The sequence below is a fragment of the Mercenaria mercenaria genome, chromosome 6 (assembly GCF_021730395.1).
Source record: "Mercenaria mercenaria strain notata chromosome 6, MADL_Memer_1, whole genome shotgun sequence".
Lineage (NCBI taxonomy): Eukaryota > Metazoa > Mollusca > Bivalvia > Venerida > Veneridae > Mercenaria > Mercenaria mercenaria.
In genome coordinates, this window is record NC_069366.1 from 76972094 (window position 1) to 76992701 (window position 20608).

The window sequence follows — 20608 nt, forward strand, 5'->3', positions numbered from 1 at the left end:
AAAAAAATGTGGGGTCACCGAATTCATTTTCGCGTAAAATTACGTTACGCCACCCCTACCCCAAAATAACAACATGGCTTAGTTTGGCTGTCTTTCCCGATATATCTCTTTTCAAATCTTAGTATTTTACATTCTCTTTCATCAGTTATTCACTACAGGCGTGAAACGAATCATAGAACGTGAGAAAGAGAGTTTTCCTTTCAAAAGAGGTCCTTATAACTGTAAAATTGGCGACTTCATTGAGAAATGGTTTGAATGCAGAATGTATTACATACGCCAATACGACAACTTTGCTTCAAATACTGATCATGTTAATTTTGAAAGAATATGATAAAGCTTTTTTTTTTCAAATATGTTCTTATTCAAAGTACTAGTAAACACGTTTTCCGTTGTAAAACACTGCTAACATGAAGAATATTTGCATATGCAATTGTGTATATTGTTCGGAGTTTTCACACTTGAAACACAAACAGAAAGCATCATTATTGTACAATATCATTGATCAATATTATACAGCAGATTCAAATATTCTAAAGGTTGTGATTTCAGATATCACCCTTAACTCAACCGCCCCTCCAAGGGAGTAAAGGTTGTTTGTATCTTGTTTTTCTTAATATTATCCCTAACCCTCCCTAAGTACGCACACACGCACGCACTCACATTCCGAGGTCTTATATTTTTACTATTTTGTTTCTTACTTCGCCACCCTAGTAAAGTCTGACCATAAGATAAGTTGCCATGGGCTTGCCCGGTTAATTACCCACTCCATGCATACGTTCGCATAATTTGATGATGGAATTTGGTTTTTACGGGTCAGAGTTAGTTTTTCATTATTTTGAAATTTTATACCACAAACGCTATTGGAAATAAATCATAACTTCTACAAGTTCAGTATTCATGATATAAGAGAGATTTCGTTTAGTTACAGCGTCAGTCACAACCGCTGCTTTCTTTCTATCTATCTTTCTTTTACCCTATACGCTTAGCTCAGTAGGAGCGCAGTTCTATGGATCGCGAGTCCGGTCCCCGGGTAGGGCATGACGATTTGATAGAAGGCACGTGTCCGAAATCATTCGTCCTCCACCTCTGATTTATGTGGTGAAGATAGAAGTTATTTGTTGGGAATACAGAATCCAGGAACACTGGTTAGGTTAACTGCCCGCAGTAACGTAGAAAAACAGAGCTAAAAAATTCTTTCTTTTTTTATGTCATGGAATGTTTTCTTTACTCGGTTTCTAATATTAGGAAACAGTATTATGTATGGAATATGTTTCTATTATGTTTCTATGAATACAAGGATAACATTTGTACACACATCTCCGGAGAGCTAAAACCTCTTTACAAAGGATGGTGTTTCTATCTAGCCAAGTTGCTAAATAAATTAATCTTTTCAGAACAACAGCCTCCTTACAACAAATATGCTGTTTTCCCGCGGTTATGAGGATTCACTTTATTCGAAATCGGTGTGTCCGACTACTCTCCAAACAATCGAAATATTTCCAAAACGTAAAATTTGTAATAAAGTCAGATAAAATAATGTTTACTCGAACACGATGTTATAATAACATAAAGGCTTTTTCAATTTTAAAAAGTTGTATTAGCACCTTTTTCCGAGTTATGTGTGAATATTTCTCATTTTCACCTACGTTTTACTTTTTTGTACTGTACCGAGGTTGGCCAGATTCTGTTTACCCCGGTATTATTTTCTGAAGACCGGTTGTTGTTCGAATCTGCTTCATTAAGAATACACCTATATTAACTAATAAGATATTTATGACATATTTATAATATAGGCCTATATTTGTTTGCCTCAGTTCTATTAGATGTATAAAATTCTTTATGTAACAATTTTTTACGCAAAGATAATACGTCACGGAAATAGTGGCATGTGATGGAATTCCATACAAGTTCTTGTTAATAATTCAAATAAAGGATTTTCACTATATTCTGTCGTTTTCTTTAATTTATTTTTGTAAATGTTAATAATTTAATGTGCATCTATACATGAGTTTTCATGTATTATCATTAACTTGCGAGATAAATCATTTCACTTGTAACGTTGAATGAAATCATTAATAGTTTTAAAGGCCTCTTTTGATTAAATTCTACTTAAATAGGTTAAAGATGAGTTTGTCTTGATCACGAGAATCAGAAAATCCATTTAATTACGCATTTTATATCTGGGGTAGGAGTAGAGTAATTTAATTCAGCGCAAAGGGTAACGGGGTGTTGATTTTGTCGCATTCTCATATATCAAATATAATACAATGTATAATACAATGTATAAACATTAAAATCTGAGTTCTACACAGAAACTATTTCGCTATTGTAACATACTTTTTAAGGCTATTTTGACTTAATTTTACCAGGAAAAATAAAATAGTAGAGTTTATCCTAAAAGGAGGAGATACATGAAAAAATACTCAATTGCGCTATCTTGTGATTTTTTTGGGGGGGGGGGGGGGGGGGGGGGGTAGGGGTAGCGTAACGTAATATTACGCGAAAATGAATTCGGTGACCCCATAATTTTATTCCTTCAATCGACAGAAAATAAAGTTTTCATGATCATGTTAGTTTTTTGTCAAATTCTATCGTTTGGGTTTTACATGAGACAAGATTAACGCAAACTTTTTATTCAAAACTAAACGTCATATTTGTCGCTCTGACGTCACTTTAACGTAAATATCGACTTCAACGTTAAAATGATCTCCACAAATTATACACCATTTCAAAGACATTTTTAAATGAAAATATGATGAGAAACAAGCAAATCGATACTTGTTGACTGAACAGAACGATTTAAGAAAATAGTCTGACGGACGTGAAATCATGGTTCATTAAAAATGGACGTCAATGGTCGTGTTTGAAGGTTTGTAGAGACAAAGGAGGTCTATTGAGGAATATGCTGAATTTTATATTAAACAAAATTTCGAAACGGAACCGAAAAACTTCAAATTAGGCGCATTCCATCTTAAGTAAATAATCAATTTCTTATACTTATACTTAAGATGTTTTATGAATACGGCCCCAGTATTATCTAACGTTTTCGTTATTTGTCTCAGTGAATTTTATTTTTGTACATTTTCACTTCGACTTAAGGCGTTGTTTTACTATATAATAGAGCACACAATATCATAAGTAAATATTTTTGGATTTGTTAGATAAACAAACAAATATCACTGTTTCGCACGTAAGATTCCCTGATGTAGACAACAACAGTCCAAAGTTAAATGTAGATGTGAATAATTTTAGATCGGTGAGAGATAAGAAACAAAAAGTACAGTAAATGCCTGTTTCAAAAGTTCCTTTACTGGTTGCATTTTTGTTTTAATTAGTCCTAATACAGATGTATGTGGTCTGTAGTCAAAACCGTATATAATTTCTGTATAATTTTATTTCTTTAAAAAAATAAACAGCATTGCTAGCACCCCAGATTATTCAAAACACAGTTATGAATAACCCATTGCTAGCATGCATGGTATTCTACACATGTTTAAAGAAATAAGAAAGAATACTTGTTATTACACAATAAAATTGTCAGAAAATAGGCTAATTATCTATTTAATCTGCCCAATACAATAGTATCAACAGGAAAAACAGTTTCAATAACAATTAGCCGTACAGGAAAACAGTATATAGCGAGATGATTAAATGGATTGCATTAGGAAATGATAATTACTTACATTTTCAACAAATATACTCGAAATTAATATCATGCATCGTTCAATGAATTGACGAGAAGAAAACAAGTAAGTTTAATTTTTTAATTAAAGCTTTTGTATTTTTGTTTGTCTTTTATTTCACTGTTATAATGCAAATATTGTGCTCTGACTGATATATATATAAATGCAAAAGTCTGTACCGTGTCAAGTATATTATAAAGAAAAAATAAACAACATTACATGAGTTACATTATATTTGCCTACCGGTTTCGTTTATACTCATCAGGGCAAATAATACAATATGGCGTCAATAAATGTGTAATTGTTAAGCAACGTCATTTTATGTACACATGTGTACACAACGTTAATATTGTAACGTCATCAATTTTGGTTAAGTTTCGGTTAAAAAATATCAATGAAATAGCGTTCTTTTGATAACCTAGCTGAAACATCATTGCTGTGAAATTTGTAAAAAGAAAATATTGAAAATTTAGGGACGGTTTCTGAGCATATATCTAAATGAGTACTTAAAGGCAATTGTCTTATTGATCGGTCTCTTATCTGTTGGTCATGTACTGATGAGTATAAACGAAACCGGTAGACAAATATAATGTAACTCATGTAATGTTGTTTATTTTTTCTTTATATATATATATATATATATATATATATATATATATATATATATATATATATATATATTTGACGCGAAATAGAAGCAAAAAAGCATTGAAAGGACATACCATTCAGTTTAATAAAGTACTTCTAATTACTTCCCGTTATTGCTTGCAAATGAAGAAGACCGCATGTAGCTGGGAACGGCCATGATCGATAATTTCGTTGAAATTCGGTCAACAAGATTTTTTTCCTGTCCGGTCCATACTTGGCACAAATGTTTCCAATGATGACACGAGGTGTCATGCGCAAAACCCAGACCCCTAGCTTAAAGGTCAAGGTCACAATTGGACGTCAAAGGTCAACAGGGCTTTTTTCCTGTCCGGTCCATAATTCTACCATCCATGAAGGGATTTTAATATTACTTGGCACAAATGTACCTTATAATAAGACGATGTGTCATGCACAACTTTCAGACCCCTAGCTCAAAGGTCAAGGTCACACTTGGCAGTCAAATATTAACATGGCATGAACAGTGTCTGTTCCGTGTCCGGTCTATAACTCTGTCATTCATTGAGGGATTTTAATATATATTATATATTAACCAGATTTAAATAGCGCTCTTTTCATGATCTTTTCTACAATTTCACTTGACACAAATATTTCTCATGATGAGACGACGTGTCATGCGCAAATCCCGGAACCCTGGCTCAAAGGTCAAGGTCAGAATTCGAGGTCAAAGCCCAACATGGCTTTTTTCCTGTCCGGTCCATAACTCTGCCATTCATAAAGGGATTTTAATATTACTTGGCGCAAATGTTCCCCATGATAAGGGAATGTGTCATGTGCAAACCCCAGACCCCTAGCTCAAAGGTCGTGACAATTTGAGGTCAAAGGTTAATAGGTTTTTTTTCCTGTCCGGTCCAGAACTCTGTCATCCATCAAGGGATTTTAATATTACTTGGCATAAATGTTCCTTATGATGACACAACATGCCATGCACAACACTTAGAACCCTAGATTAAAGGTGAAGGTCACACTTGGAGATCAAATGTCGATGAGACATTTTTCCTGTCCGCTCTATAACTTTGTCATGCAAACCCGGATTTAAATATCACTTTGCACAAATATTCCCCTAGATGAGACAATGCGCAAAACTGTGGCCCTAAGCTGCAAAGTCAAGGTCACACTTGGAAGTCAAAGGCCAAAAGGGCTTTTTTTTCCTGTCCAGTCTGAAACCCTTAAAGGGATTTAAATACTACTTGGCGCAAATGTTACTACCACGAGAAGATGGCTCATGCGCAAGAACCTGCTCCCTAAGTTAAGGTCAATGTCACACATAGAGGGCAAAGGTCAGATACAAAAATTACATTGTCTGGAACATTTCTTCTTCTTGCAAGGAGGGATTTCGATATAACTTGGCGTAAATGTTCACCACCTTAAGACGGATTGTCATACGCAAGAACCAGGTCCCCAGGTCTAAGGTCAAGGTCACACTTAGAGATTAACGGTCAAATTCAAGAATGACTTTGTCCGGAGCATTTCTTCTTCATTCATGGAGGATTTTGATGTAACTTGGCACCACGAGGCGCCCTTGTTTTTAGAATTACGTCCCTTTGTTATTATTATAAATAGATTATATTGTAACCTATTTATTACTGGCCGTAGGGAACTGACTGATTGAGAGGGAGAGGGGTATAATGGATGTAACGTAGGGTAACAAGATGTGTGGGTGGGGATCTGAAGTGGTGGTAAGAAGGAAATCGTTACTAAGCCGTAGTAAATGATATACGTGAAATTGAAAGCGTGCCTTAAAACTTTGAGTAACACAAATCTGACGCCTTGAGATACTTGAAGACTCTGAACCTTACATTGATCAGTCATTATGTGAGGTTTGATGAGTATAGGTACATTAGTAAATTAGATAAAGAGTATTGGGAAACTTGTCATAAAAGTTTAAATAGCAATGTTACAATATATGACTACATAGACGTAGGCCTTTGGGGTACCTGTCACTAAACCAAACGGTATCTACTCCTTACTAAGATCAGTTTTTATGTGATCAGTCCTTATCGATTTGGTTAGAAAATTTAGCGAAATTCAAAAGCTTGCCATACAACTTTAACCAGCACTATTACACTCCTTGACCCCAGTGACCTTGCCCTTAAGGATACAAGACCCTGCTTGTGTCTGCCCTGACCAAGAATGATAATAGAGGTAGTAGTTACAGGATGGAAAGAAATAGTGGAGTTTGTGTTAATTCATTAAATTGAATGTAACACTGATGGCGACAACGTCGCCAGGGAAAGTATTATAGCCCTCCTTATTCTCCGAAAAGTCGAGCTAAAAAGTGCAGCATCTCTTTCAATGGTTATGAACGTTGTATGACTTTAACATATGATCAGCTGACTGTTTTCAAAAATATATGCGCGCCGTATTTTTTTGTGGAGGGAGTCCGCCCTTGTTCCAACATTTTATACTGAATCATTTAAACAGTAAAGTGTCAGACGTAACGTCAAAAGCTCATGTCCCCTCTTGAAATATGCTCACATGATTGTTCATTTTGTATTTCATAGAAAACAAACGATTTAAAATCATACTATTGTTACATATATCAAAATAAACGTTTAAGATTGTCGAATGTCATGATGCATTACTATTTTTAAAATATAAAAAATATAAAAAGGTGAATTTTTCGTCATTATTCGTATTGATCGGTCAAAATTTCAATGTCCCATGTTACTTTTGCATCCAGCCATTTGTGTTTCCGTTTAAGATGGGAAATTGCGCACATGTCGTCTGCAGCTGAGACGGAGAATATACACTTTTGGTCCTGTATTGAAATACGGCGTCTTTTCAAACAACCCATTTTATTTATTTCTGTAATCTGCAAAATGGCCCCTACAAAGAAAATTTTTCATGCAATTATTTTGATATATATAAATTATTGTACTTTTCAGTTTACTAATTTTGTCGTTTACAAAACAAATTGTCCCTATCAAATGTCCCAGACGCTAATTTTTGCAAACTAACGTTGACGTTCGAATATTTTGATCACTTAAACACTTTTTACATTTGGAGAATTATAAGAAAATCAAGGTATTTTTAATTTTCGCATAATTAGAGTCTCCTAAATTTCATTAATTTTATTGAATCTGTTCTCAACGAACTTTCATGTTTTTTCCATGTTATATGTATTCAGTAACAAATCACGACGAATGTCTAAATACACATTAAGTTGGGGAAACATCACAACATTAAATGATTTGCGAACAGTCCTAAAATTCGGAACACAAGATGTACCAAGAACACGAACCATTAAAAATGTTAGTATCACCAGGGCAAGTGATTGCTATTCTGAAGATCCAAACTGTGGCTTTTATCTTAAGAAAGTAACAAAGTCGTTACACACTTCAACAGAATGTACACGAGACCAGTGGGAAACAGCTCTACCTGCAGATAGAGAGGTGTTTAGTGGTTCTTATTATGACAAAATCACTACACAAAAGTGTAGACTTTTGAACAAACAATTTGCGATCTTTGGTATTTATTTGCGCTGATGTTGATTCTAAAGCACATATTGAAATCCAGAAAGGTTACATTTAGACATCCTTTCGTGCCTAGAAGATGTCAATACGTCGTTTGTCCCTGAAACAATGTTATCTTTTCAGGGCATTTTGGCTCTTATTATGAAATTCTTCTCTATTTATTGTCCAGTCTTCTAATAAGTCGTCAAATGATCACCATTGTGTCTGTTTGAGTTTAATCACATCAAACAAAAATCAGTCATGTAATAAAGCATTTAAAAGTAGTTGAAGTTGAATAGAGCATCACCTTAATGCATCATTATCATCGGTCAATGTCACTGTTACATTATTATAACTGTAATAACATTTTTATGTAACAGGGGAGGAGGCAAAATGACTTTTTCAAGAATGACAGGTTTACAGTCAGATTCCACTACCTTACGTCTTCCGTAAATGTAATGTTTGAATCTTGTACATCCAGACAGACTCAAAAGCATCTTTTGTTTCAATTTGTGCATAACCAGTCCCTGGCGACAAGTGTGGTTTGATGCACATGCAGAATACTCCGTCGTTTGATGGTGCATCATCTTATAATGGAGTATATTTGCTTAATGTTAGAAACAAACTAAAATCTCCTACATAAGTAGCCATGCGTTTATGCTACAGAGGTTGTGAGACAATCTATTTTTGAAATATGTTTATTTCAGAATGTTTAATTGCAAATCAGTTTCTGATAAACAAGAACGAGATGCTATTATGGAGAGAATCAAGAAGAAAGAAAACGAACTTCAAGACATATGTTCCTACATTGACTTAATTGAGACCGAACGAGAACTGGATGAGAAAATTATAAAAGCTAATGATATAAGTAAGATTTTCAAAAATATTGTCACTAAGTCATTGGATATTTAATCGGTTCTCTGCAATGCCCATCCACCGCCCCATATTTCAAGAAGTCAGAAATATGATTATATGTACTCGCCCGTGTTGAAATAATGCCAAGAGGGGCAAATGTGGTTTTTAAAATCTAGACTGTCGTCATCTGCCTAACAATTATGCAGATGTGACGTTAATCTCAACAACAGAAGACAAAAATGGGGGAAAAACTCATAGTATAGATCGTTCTGGCATGTAGACTGCGGCTTATGTTCCGGGAAGATGACCAAATTGTACTATGTCATTCTGCTCAGTCAATCAATGCAGTATATTACAACGTAAAGGTAATAATGATATTGTTGACCATTTTTGCTATTAAAAACAAATCTGCACAATCAGATAAAGAAATGTGTCTTATCCGACTAAAAACAGACAGTTTTGCTTTTGTTGGGTTTAACGTTGCGCCGACACAAGTATAGGTGAATTTCCAGCTATGAAAGGTTCGCCACTTGACGTTATTTAATCACGGGCGGGCACCTAGGTAGAACCATAAAGACTTTCCATTAGCCTGATGAATGACTTCCTCACTTGAAGAATTTAACGTTCCGAATGGGGCTTAAACCCACATCGCTGAGAGGCAAGTGGTTCTAAGTCAGAGACATTAACCACTCGACCATGGAGGCCCCTAAATTGCTGAAAGTAGACACCGGAACAGTGGTAAGCTTTTACTAATTACCATATGAGAATTATTAGCTGAAACGACAATGCGTCATATTTCGTATGATATCATATATACCAAATTAAGTAAAGATCACTTGAGTACTCATAGAAGCAAGAGAACCAACCGTTCTCTTATCAGAAAGAAAAAAACTAGGTAAAGCAATGGTCTGAGTTTCATAAGATGTAACTGGAAACAATCGTTAGACCAGACCTTCTTGATTTGTTAAAATCATGGCTACCAGTACGACAGATGAAAAATGTAGAGATAATATACTTTAAAAGACGGTTGCAAAAATTAATTATAAACAAAAGGTTGTATAACTGTAGCTGCTATGGAAGTTAAGAGAAAACATTCAGTTAAATTTAATAATGATATTTTGTTTTCAAGCTAATGTCCAGTTTCATGCAAACGATAAACAGGCCATGGTGTACGAAAAAGGGTAAGAACTACATTACCCATTAATGTGGTTGCTTGGGATAACAGTCTGATGTTTAAACTAACGTTGAGAAAATGTGATGAATACATCTCTTCTCAGAACAAAAATCAATTTTTAAAAATGTCTTATGAAAATGGCCAAATCATCTTTCATGATTACTAGGGAGCTAAGCAAATTTTATCGATTCAAGTTTGACACTGCCCTATCGATCACACGAAGATATTAGGAAACTGGAACGGCGGGACATTTTAAAATGGCCAAATAATCATTCACAATTAATATGAAATTGGAGCTTGTGCTCATAATCTTTAAGATGGAGCTCAAGCAGTTCCATTATTTAATTTTGAAATATAATACTTTGTTCTATCAAAATAGCTAAATGATCATTCATTGTTAAAAGGGAGATGGGACAGTCTTATTAATCATTTTTAAAATACATTTTTAAAATATTATAATAACGATTCATGGTTCTGCGACAATTTTACCAGCCAAATTTTGAAACTAAGCAGAATAACTTAATGATTATTCATGTTAAAGAGAACTAGGACAATCGTATCAATCCGATTTTGAAGTATACCCTTTCATACTAAAAATTATTTGTATCTACCAGGGGTCAAAGACAACTTTCTTATAAATTTATATGTGAATATAAGCGTATCAACTCAACAAACAATGTGACAGTACTAAAATTATGTTAGGCGTTGAAATTTTAGATATTATTGTGGTGCAACGCTTGATACGAAATGAATTTATTTGGTTTTAACACATATGCCCAATTTATGACAACTACGTAAACACAATTTATTCAAAATATGGTGGCGCAACGATCAATCAGAAATTGAATCTTTACTTATTTCAGAATCCTTTTTGAGCGAAACATCGACAGCTAGAAGAGCTGATTACGAGAAGGAGGCCGGGGTAACTTTCTAAGTTTTCATCTCTGAATCTAACATGTTCAAGAATGTACGTATTCAATATACATGTAGCTCATTCTATCGAAAATTGCGGTTTTGACCCAAAAGTTGTTATCATTTCCGACTGGAAATATAATAGATTAGACTGGAGCTTACAAACTTTTCCCAGTTTAGATGATCTAATATAAATTAAAATGTGTATTTAATACATAATACTATTATATTGTTACACAAGTAAAACTACTTTATAGGGATGCACAATGAGTAAATCAGAACTGCAGCGGAATATTTACTTCTTATCTCTTAACCAATTGATTCTGAGTTGTCGGAACACAAAAACATCACACCGTATTACCGGGACCAGTGTTGGTAATGTAGATTTTGCTTCGATGACAGACACAAACTTTGTCGGTAGTAAAGCTGTTTAATTGTTTAACGTGTATAATGATGAAAATAATGATATTTTATTCAAATAAACTAATTGCCCATTGACTAGATAAATTATTATGGTGTTTTTGGACACTACTGTTAAAATATACTTTAGAGGAGTAGAATATGATTTTTTCCCAGAACGTAAAAATGTTTCTTTTTGCATTTGTGCAATAATTTTATGAATAAAGCAATAATGAATATGACAATTTCTGGCGCTCCTGTGGCATTTTGCAGTCAATGATCCTGAAGTTACTTTTTTCGGAGCACATGACTGTTTAGCTTGCAGAATTTATTGTGCGTAGGAAAGTTAGAAAGCAACGGGTATTTTGCAATTATGAGAGCACACATGGCGCTATATTTCATCATAAGCAATAACTGTAAAACTATAAGAAAGAAAATACTGTTTTCCAAACATTTCTTTTCATACTAGATCACACGCCCGATTTCTCACAGTAAACCATTTGATACGTTGATTATTGATAATTTCTCACGAATAGAACGTTGCGATCCACATCACCTATGTAGACGGAATTGTCAGAAAACAGTCAAAGAATTAATTTCCAGTAAACTCGATCGGTATTCTACATCTTCCCAATCGATTCATTATTATTACTGGCAAATACAAAATAGCAATGGATCTTAAATTAAATTTCAGATTTACTTGACAAGAGACGATCTCGAAGAGGCCTTCAGAGAGAAGGACCTCGATGAAGACGGGAAACGACTTTTTAGATTTGCTATGCGGACCATCTCAGACGAAACTATAAAGAGCAAAATGTGTGAAGTTGAACTAACTGTTTATCTGGCTCACAACAGCAAAATCACTATCAGTAAAGGAGCTCCAAAACAGAAAATTGTCATACTCCTGGATGAGAAAAACGAACCTATCCTATTGGGAAACTAAAAGTAGTCCTTAACGAAATGTTTATAGTAAGTGTAAGGCTATAATAAGGCTATTTTGTGTATATCGATACGTTTCGTCAACGAATTAGATTATTATTCTAAGTTTCTAGCCTGGTCTCAGCAAGTTCTAGCATTTGACCGGCTACATTATAAGCGCAATCAACTGTTGTGTTTTGAAACAGTTACTGCTCTTTGAATTCAAACTTGTTTCAATAGAACTGCGACTTGTGCCTTAGTACAGATGTATCTCTATGCATTTGAAAAGAATGAATGTCGTCTATATTGTTAAGACTGTTCTGTATATCTAACAATTCACAGAGCATCGTCTTATATATCCGAGCATCTACCTCTAAACCATAGCACATTAGACGATAACCCAAAAAAATATTTTGTTAATTTTCATTTTAACATGTTTTTAAATATCCGAGTAGGCGACATGTGGATATTTAGCGTCAATCATAACGTCATGATGTTCACGCACTGATTCGCCGCCTTCAGTAAAATACTACGATTGACTTACTTCTATATTTACCCGGAAAAAAGAAACATCGATTGACTTATGTTTAACTGAAAAAAAAAAACAGTAAAAAACATCGAGTCTAAGTTTGAATATATGATAACTGACTTAACGAAAATGTATATCTGTGAAGTTAAGTCAACAACTCGTTTAAGGATATTGGCTTAAAGATCAATTTGTTCAAAAATGGAGAAGTACACTAACCAACTCTAGTAAATGTCTCAATTATCGTATCTATAAAGAGGATTTTGGTTTTAAAAAATATTTTAGCATTTTGTCATTGGATCTAGCTATTACTTTTTCTTTAAATTTAAGTGCATGAATCACAAATTACCTATTGAAAAAGGAAGATTTAATATGAATAGAAATCTCAGAACTTGTAATCTGTGCAATTAAAATGCTTTAGATGATGAATTTCATTATCTTTTTAAGTGCAATCATTTTACAGTTGAAAGAAGGAAATTATTAAACGAGTACTATTATAAAAATCTAAATGCTGTCAAATGTTCACATCAAATGAACAGTGCCGACAAAGTAGTATTGATAAAACGTTCATTCTTTTGAAAACATATTATGTCCGTATGTAAAAAAGAATACTATAAATTCTCTCATTCTCCGTTTATATTACATATATGTATACACACACATATAAAAGAGGAAATTTGTTTGTGTCGATGTGTGACTGGGATGTCCTTCGCGAACGAGCACCAGCTGCGGTATTTTCACAAATGGCTTAGCTACAAGTGGGGATGTGGGATGTGGTGTTCGTGAGTGGAGATATGTAGGTCCTACATGTTTCCTGTTATTGCATGTTTTGACTAATTTACCCATTTCAGTGAAAATATATTCGACTTTTAGTATTTTGTTCTCACTGCGAAAATTAGCCCGGCTTATAAGTCATTCGATCTTGCACTTTTTAGTAGAGACAAGCCATGAACATAAAATGATTGAAGGTTATGTCAAATAGAAATCTGGATATGGAACACTGACTTTTCACACCTTCTCTTGTCAAGGGCAGACAACTCATATAAAGGATATTTTCAGCAAATTTCTTTTTAAATCGTCATATTTCGCTCAATTTTTAATGAATCTTTAAGATTTTTGGGATTTAAGTGTTTTGTGTTAATATCTTTCTATTTATAGTATCAAAAGCAGGTTTACTGTCAGGCTTATTCATGCGCAACGACTTCCGTTATTTTGATAAAAATGCTCTGAGTAGTTATATGTTTTAATGAATCCTGACAAAATTGTTATATAATTTATCTTTATAGGAATGCAAAATTGAAATAATGTAAATAAATAATTTATATCAGAAAAATAAAAAAATATTCATTGTGGTTTATAAACAGCTACCATTCATTCTTTTTTATCAAAATTACCGTAAAATGTTTGTAATATAATACTCATTTTTCAATACAAAACCCTTAAAACAACACTTGTTACACTTTTGTGACATTATCTGCGAACGAATATATCATTTTCCTGAAAAATAATCAGTTAACGCAATTAAAAGGGAGGTAATAGGTAAATGGAAATATATTGTGCATATTTGTCGCATACCGTGATTTATGTGTTATAATATTGGTTATTCAGGCACTTATGTATTTAGATTAAAAGACTCGTGGTGTCATAAAGAATAATTAAGTGGAATCATTCGTGGCGATTTACCATTAAATAAACTGCACATTCTGACCTAGCTGGATTTGGTGGCAGTTTTAAAAACAAAGAAAAAAGTAGTCAATATTTAAGAAATAAGAATTAATATCACATAGGCGTAGCTCGAGTGATATAATAATACGCATCAGATGACAAACAATGAAGAGCATATCACTAAATTTGATATATTATTTCGATTTTTACACGTTACGAAAGACTTTAAAGTACGCCTCGGTAGCCTAGTGGTAGAGCGTCCGCTTCGAGTGCGGGAGGTCGTGGGTTCGATCCCCAACCGCGTCATACCAAAGATGTAAAAATGGTACTAGCAGCGTCCTCGCTTGGCGCTCAGGATTGAGGGGATAGTGTTAGGACTGGTCAGCCCGGTGTCAGTAAAATGTGACCTGGAGGGTTTTTTTGTTGAGTTTAACGTCGGACCGACACAATTATAGGTCATATGGCGACTTTCCAGCTTTGATGGTTGAGGAAGACCCCAGGTGCCCCTCCGTGCATTATTTCATCACGAGCGGGCACCTGGGTAGAACCACCGACCTTCCGTAAGCCAGCTGGATGGCTTCCTCACATGAAGAATTCAACGCCCCGAGTGAGGCTCGAACCAACTTGGTAGGGTATTATGCCACGTGTCTACGGTGTGATATGCCAGTGTGGCAGCACTATAAAGTTGGGCATTGTGCTCACTGCTACAAGTAGACACCGTCGTTGATAAGACTGAAAATTGTTGAAAAAGACGTTAAACCCGAACACATACACACACATCCTTGACGACATCCATCAAATGCTAGTATTTGCCTATTTTCTATTTTGTGTTGATTTCTTTTCCTGTGCGACTGACGTAATAATTGTGACGTCAGGAAAATGTATTGATATATAAAAATACACAATAATCAGATAGGAAAATGAATTCGGTTGTGTTAGAATCTGCGATAAACAACGGTTGACGCGCGGACCGGTATGACAGCATTATGAAGTCCATTATGACGTCAAATGGTGACATGACGTCCGGTTTATTACTACTCGGGTAAATGAAGCCCAGCAAAATTTTATCAAGAAATTTCAATGACCGTGTAAGAATAAAAATAAAGAAGGCCTTCGAGTGGTTGGTTTTTCACCTGATTTATCACAGTTCAGAGCTCAGATGCGCAGTAATTGAACCAAAATGTTTTAATATATCTAATTAAAATGCGATATTTTTAACAGTGTGATTTATATAAAGACATGGGTGTGATATTTTAAGTGAAATGTTTCTATAAATCTAACAAAGCTGTTTTACTCTTCTTGTAACGGCATGATGTGTGTATCATTCTTTAAATTTTTGCAAACTAACGTAATTAACGATATACTCAAATGAACAGTACTAAGTCGCGATTTATTTCTTATGTTAACCAAACTATATTTATATGTGACAAATGAATATTTTAGATTGAAAGAAAATTGACATGAGAACATAATTTAATCACAATCTTAGAGTTGTTATTGACCTATCGTCTTACAAAGTTGTTATTGACCTATTATCCTAAAGGTCTATGGCCATAGTGTAAAATAAAAATCAGCTAAATATATTCGTGTTTTAAACGTTAAGGGGTGCGTATTTCGAACGCGTCAATGTTGTACATACCAAAATGGAAACTGCTAATTTGCTATTTATATCATAAAAGCATATTTTTTATTTGTCTTTCTTTAATATTGATTACGCTGATTCAGTTTTGCATTACTTTAACTGTTTTTGTAGATAAACTTTTCAACTTACGGCATATATTTATACTAGCATGCAACATCATGAAAGTGTCTTATGACTAATGTCTGGTGTAATCACAAAAGAATGACGACGCGACGTCTGTAAGCAATCGTACATCCAAACGTTCTTATATTTGTAGTCCCGTTTTGGAAAGCCAATCAACTTCGGTAGAACTATTTATTTCATTTCATTTCATCAAATGCAATCGTTTTACAGTACTAAGATGTGTAAAAATGCTTATGTTCATCTTACACTCCCTTTCATTAAGAAATAGACTGTGGTTTAGTGGTTCGCATCTGGGTATGAAACGTATGGACGTGTTTAGCTTACAGACGGCGGTAGTCTTCACAGCGCTTTAAAAAATATAAATCTGTAAACCACGATGGTGATGTGTATCTTATAACTACTATTTGAAATATTCAGTCTAATTTTACATATTTTGGGAGTTATACTTCTCGGGAACCCTACAGCAAATGTATTAATCTGGTGTCACAATGCAGTTTTCCATTTGTCACATCCGTTAACATACACATTTACCATACCGCAATTGTTCCAGCTTTACGTAAAGTCATAGTAATGGTACATAGGTTTATCATTTATAATGCAGAAGCAATTTTAACATATACTAATGAGGCAGTCTGTCCAAATTGTAATGTACTTTGTTGACATATGTAAAAGTACATAAATATTTTTACGACAGATTAGCACAGTATATCATCTCACTGGTGAAATGCAGTTTGATATAAATATGTTAGATCAAAGTCGCCACGATATTAAGCAATCATACATTTTTTCTCATTAATTTATATAATAGAATAATGTATCTCTGACAGGTAAAAACACCCCAAAAATGAAATTTAGTAAGGAAATAAATCGTTTCAAACATGTGCAAATGTCCAGTTTTATTCATCAGTTAAAAAGTATATTCGGATGAGTATCCCCCTTCTCCCCCACCCAGACACATACACACAACACACACCTACTTTCCGGATATTTTACCTTATCGGGATCAACTTGCATTAGTTCGTGTCAAAATATTATCTCACATACCACTTTTAAAATTATAGTTCTAAACAAATGTTTTAAATGTCTACAATAAACAATAAAGTATGAGCTAGATACTTAGATATATTAAGATTTTTATTGAGCCGCTTCTAAATGGGTTGAGGCATTGATGTGAATAAAAGTATTTGATATTGCATGTTTCAATTAGCTGTAATTTTGACATTTTAATAATAATATAATTTTCTAAATTAGTAAAAATATGTGCATGTAGTAATTTGAATGGTATTTGAAAAAGTCTAAGTAGGACGCTAGAAGATTTGGTATGTGCATGTAAAATGTCATACAGTTTACAGCTGTGTGCAACATCGCGGTACTAATAAAATCTCTGACCTATCTCTACAAATATTCTTTAAGGGAATATTTCTTCTTTAAGTTTATATACGTTTCTTGCTTTTTAACAATTAGAAAGGGTTTGCTTTTCTTAGTATTTTATGTGCCATCCCTTAGCCTAGCTCTGTTGCGAAATAGTCATGAAATTAACCACTCTACATTGTTTTTCATTATGTTATATCAAGTAATATATCGCTGCAAAAGTATAGAAAAGTATTTAATTCAAATTAAGATCTATGTATGAATTGATTATTACATAAACACCAGGTTTAGTTCGTATCCACAAGAAAGAAATATACAACATTTAGAATGAGCAAAATATGAGGCGTCTCTCCCGTATGTGTGGACAAGTTTAAAATGATCCGAAAAGGCATTTATAGTCGGAACAATTCTAAAGCGATATAATCTAGTTATGAACACATGTTTCCTCTTTTTTATAACACTATTTTATAAAAAGTTTGTCGTTGTTTGAAAACAGGATGTAAAGTTTAAGAAATGTGATACGTCGTTTTAGATAATTTATCCCTGTTCATACAAATTATTCCAAAAGTAACCTTTCTTTGATATTTCTTAAAATAATTTAACTTTGAGAAGCTCTACATAGCTGAATTGTTTTGTCACCAGATTATTAGAAATTTCGAAAAGGGCGATAAAATTTTAAACGTTGCTGAACATGATCAAATTATTTTTTCGAATTCATTAGTCCTAAAGATGACGTCATAAAACAGTTTGCCCAGGCTTTCATGGTTGACTGATTCGAGTGTTCCATATCCAGAATTGATCTTCTGGTATTGTTCTTTAAGAAATGTATTATCTTAAGTCTCTACTAAAATGTGCAAGGTTCGGCCATATTTTAGGATTTATAAGCCGGGCTAAATTGCTGGTTATACATCATTATATTGTCCAAAACTTCACTGAGAAAACATGCAATTACTAATAATATTTCATGCTGTCACACTTGAATATATGCCGTCATTGCCGTTTTTGCCATTTTCATTACTTTTGTTACTGTCTATGTTGTTGTTGTCAAATGCCCTTAAAAGGCCATGACTTAATCAATAAAACTTGAAATCTAAAAAACGTGAATTGATGAAATATTGATTTTATGACATAACAGTTGATTAAATAGAAGGCTAAAAAAGTAAATCCTTACGTTTGAAGATAATATTTTACATGCATGTATTTCCTTTACTTATTGGCGGCTCAGTTCATTATCAAACCCTTCATCTTTCCATTACACAGGTAACTCTTGGTTGGAGTGGTTTGATTTACTTGTTTACAAGTAGCGTTTGTACGCAGTGCTTGCTGGGATTTTATGTTTAATAGTAATCAAGAAATTTCAAAGGATTTCACAGAGACGAATATTAAGTAATAGCCGAAATCTTCTTGATTTGTCAAAAACATGGCTGCCAGTGGAAAGGGACACTTTTCATTTCATGAAAATTCTTTGGAATGCCAACATAATTTGACATTTGCAGCAAAATAGTAAATAAAGGAAGCAAAAAGAACTTTGATTACAACTGCAACCGAAAGGAAAATGTGCAGACAAAATTGTTAGTCATAAGAAGTTTATGAAAGAATTCATTACACTTTTGAATGAGTTAACAAAACAGGCCGCTAGATGATACTGTCAGAATAGCTTAATGTCCGTTTATGGATGTCGGGAACACAGAAGTTTTTATCTGAACAATCTGCAGGTAAGTGACAATAAGTGATCATGACTCTCTTGTTTAAATGTAAACGTAATGTTTTATTGCAAACTATTGTGCAGCACGTGTGGCATTTTCAATAAATCGAATTTCAAGAAAAGCTGATTACAAAAATGACTAAGAAAGCTAGAGAAGTCGGATCTAAGATGATGTCCTAATGTCCGAAATATCGAAACGACGATGTTCAAATGTTGAAACTACAATGTTCAAAAGTCGAAAGGACGGAATCACGATGCTGAAAAGTCAAAACAATTATATGTTAAATAAGTATTGAAGTACAGATTATTTTCTTTTTCTCACCACCACAAGTAGTGTCCCTATACTTTCGATGTTTTAAATATCTTAGCATCATTCTCTCGTTTCAACTTTATTTACGCGCCATAAGCCCTCATAGGACTCCGTAGAATACAGACGTTTTAGTGTGTTATTATCTCAACTGAGCCGACCAAGACATCTTATACAAAAAAGTTTCATAAATAAAAATGCTTACAATATCTGTGTGAACAGTTGCGTGTAACGTTCGAGTAAATACAGTTTATAGTGTGCATATAAACAGCTGGGAAACGGACACCGGATATAGCCCAGAAAGTGATAAATCTAAACAGAGTTTGGTACACGGTAAGTTTTAATCTCTTTTTCTTTTTCTTTTTTTTTTTTGTATGTTATAATGATATACTTATCATAAATAGAAGAATTACAAATAGTTTGATCCTGTGCGATATTCGACTATGACGGAAATGTGTCACTTATAATGACACAAGTCCCGCTGAAAGTTTCACGATCGCTTACAAATATTCGATAAGGTGGTAGGTTTTCAAACATTAATCCAAGCCCTGGAAGGACTGATAGCTAGTGCTTATTGGGTGATATTTCAACCGATACACCTGAATAATCAACATTTCAGTGTGCAGAGACCGGTCATCATTTATTGAACAATATTGGTAAAGGTCCATTAGACAATGCTACATGCCAAAGCTCTGTGCATTGTGGTTCAAGACATGAGGATTATTAAAGGTTTTCCCTATACAACAGAAGATTACTAAAGGTTTTCCCTATACAACAGAAGATTACTAAAGGTTTTTCCTATACAACAGAAGATTACTAAAGGTTTTCCCTATACAACTCTATGTAAAACTAAGTTTGCCCCAGGACGGGGCCAGTTTCAAACCTAACCCTAAACCCTTACCCTAACCCTGGAGCGGAGTGATTCCGAATATTTCGAATGAGAATATAAATATCATAATTATTCTAGAATCCGCTGCTGCTTGTTTTTGTTGTTTAGAACAGTAGTCCTCAGTTGCATACACACTCACACATATGGGACTATTTTTTTGCACGTCTAGAATATATTTGTGGGATGCGGTCACATAGAAATATAAGGAAAACTCAAACGACACGAGGTTGAAACTTGGTAGTTGATTTAGAGCTATAGCCAGTTGCTAAAACAGTGGCTAAAACATATAGAAAATAAAATAACTGAATCAAACGATTT

At 33.9% G+C, this 20608-nt stretch overlaps 1 protein-coding gene across 3 annotated transcripts; it reads left to right on the forward strand.

Annotated features, from left to right (window-relative positions):
* The first annotated feature begins 3605 nt into the window (after window positions 1-3605).
* LOC128557860 (uncharacterized) lies at window positions 3606-12573 on the forward strand. 3 transcript variants are annotated; one of them, XM_053546374.1, is made up of 5 exons: window positions 3606-3749; window positions 8512-8672; window positions 10697-10755; window positions 11003-11162; window positions 11839-12573. In XM_053546374.1, exons 2-5 carry the CDS (start codon window positions 8513-8515, stop codon window positions 11892-11894), a joined length of 435 nt encoding a protein of 144 aa, XP_053402349.1. In that variant the 5' UTR covers window positions 3606-3749; window position 8512; the 3' UTR covers window positions 11895-12573. The 3 variants fall into 3 exon arrangements, with proteins under 3 accessions (XP_053402349.1, XP_053402350.1, XP_053402348.1); XM_053546375.1 differs by having other exon boundaries at window positions 11003-11120; XM_053546373.1 differs by lacking the exon at window positions 11003-11162 and having other exon boundaries at window positions 3607-3749.
* The last annotated feature ends 8035 nt before the right edge of the window (window positions 12574-20608 follow it).

Coding starts and splice junctions, on each gene's coding strand:
- LOC128557860 (XM_053546373.1), top strand. CDS start 8,513: ATGTTTAATTGCAAATCAGTTTCTGATAAACAAGAACGAGATGCTATT. Junction 8,673..10,696: donor TATAAAAGCTAATGATATAA/GTAAGATTTTCA, acceptor TACTTATTTCAG/AATCCTTTTTGAGCGAAACA. Junction 10,756..11,838: donor ATTACGAGAAGGAGGCCGGG/GTAACTTTCTAA, acceptor ATTAAATTTCAG/ATTTACTTGACAAGAGACGA.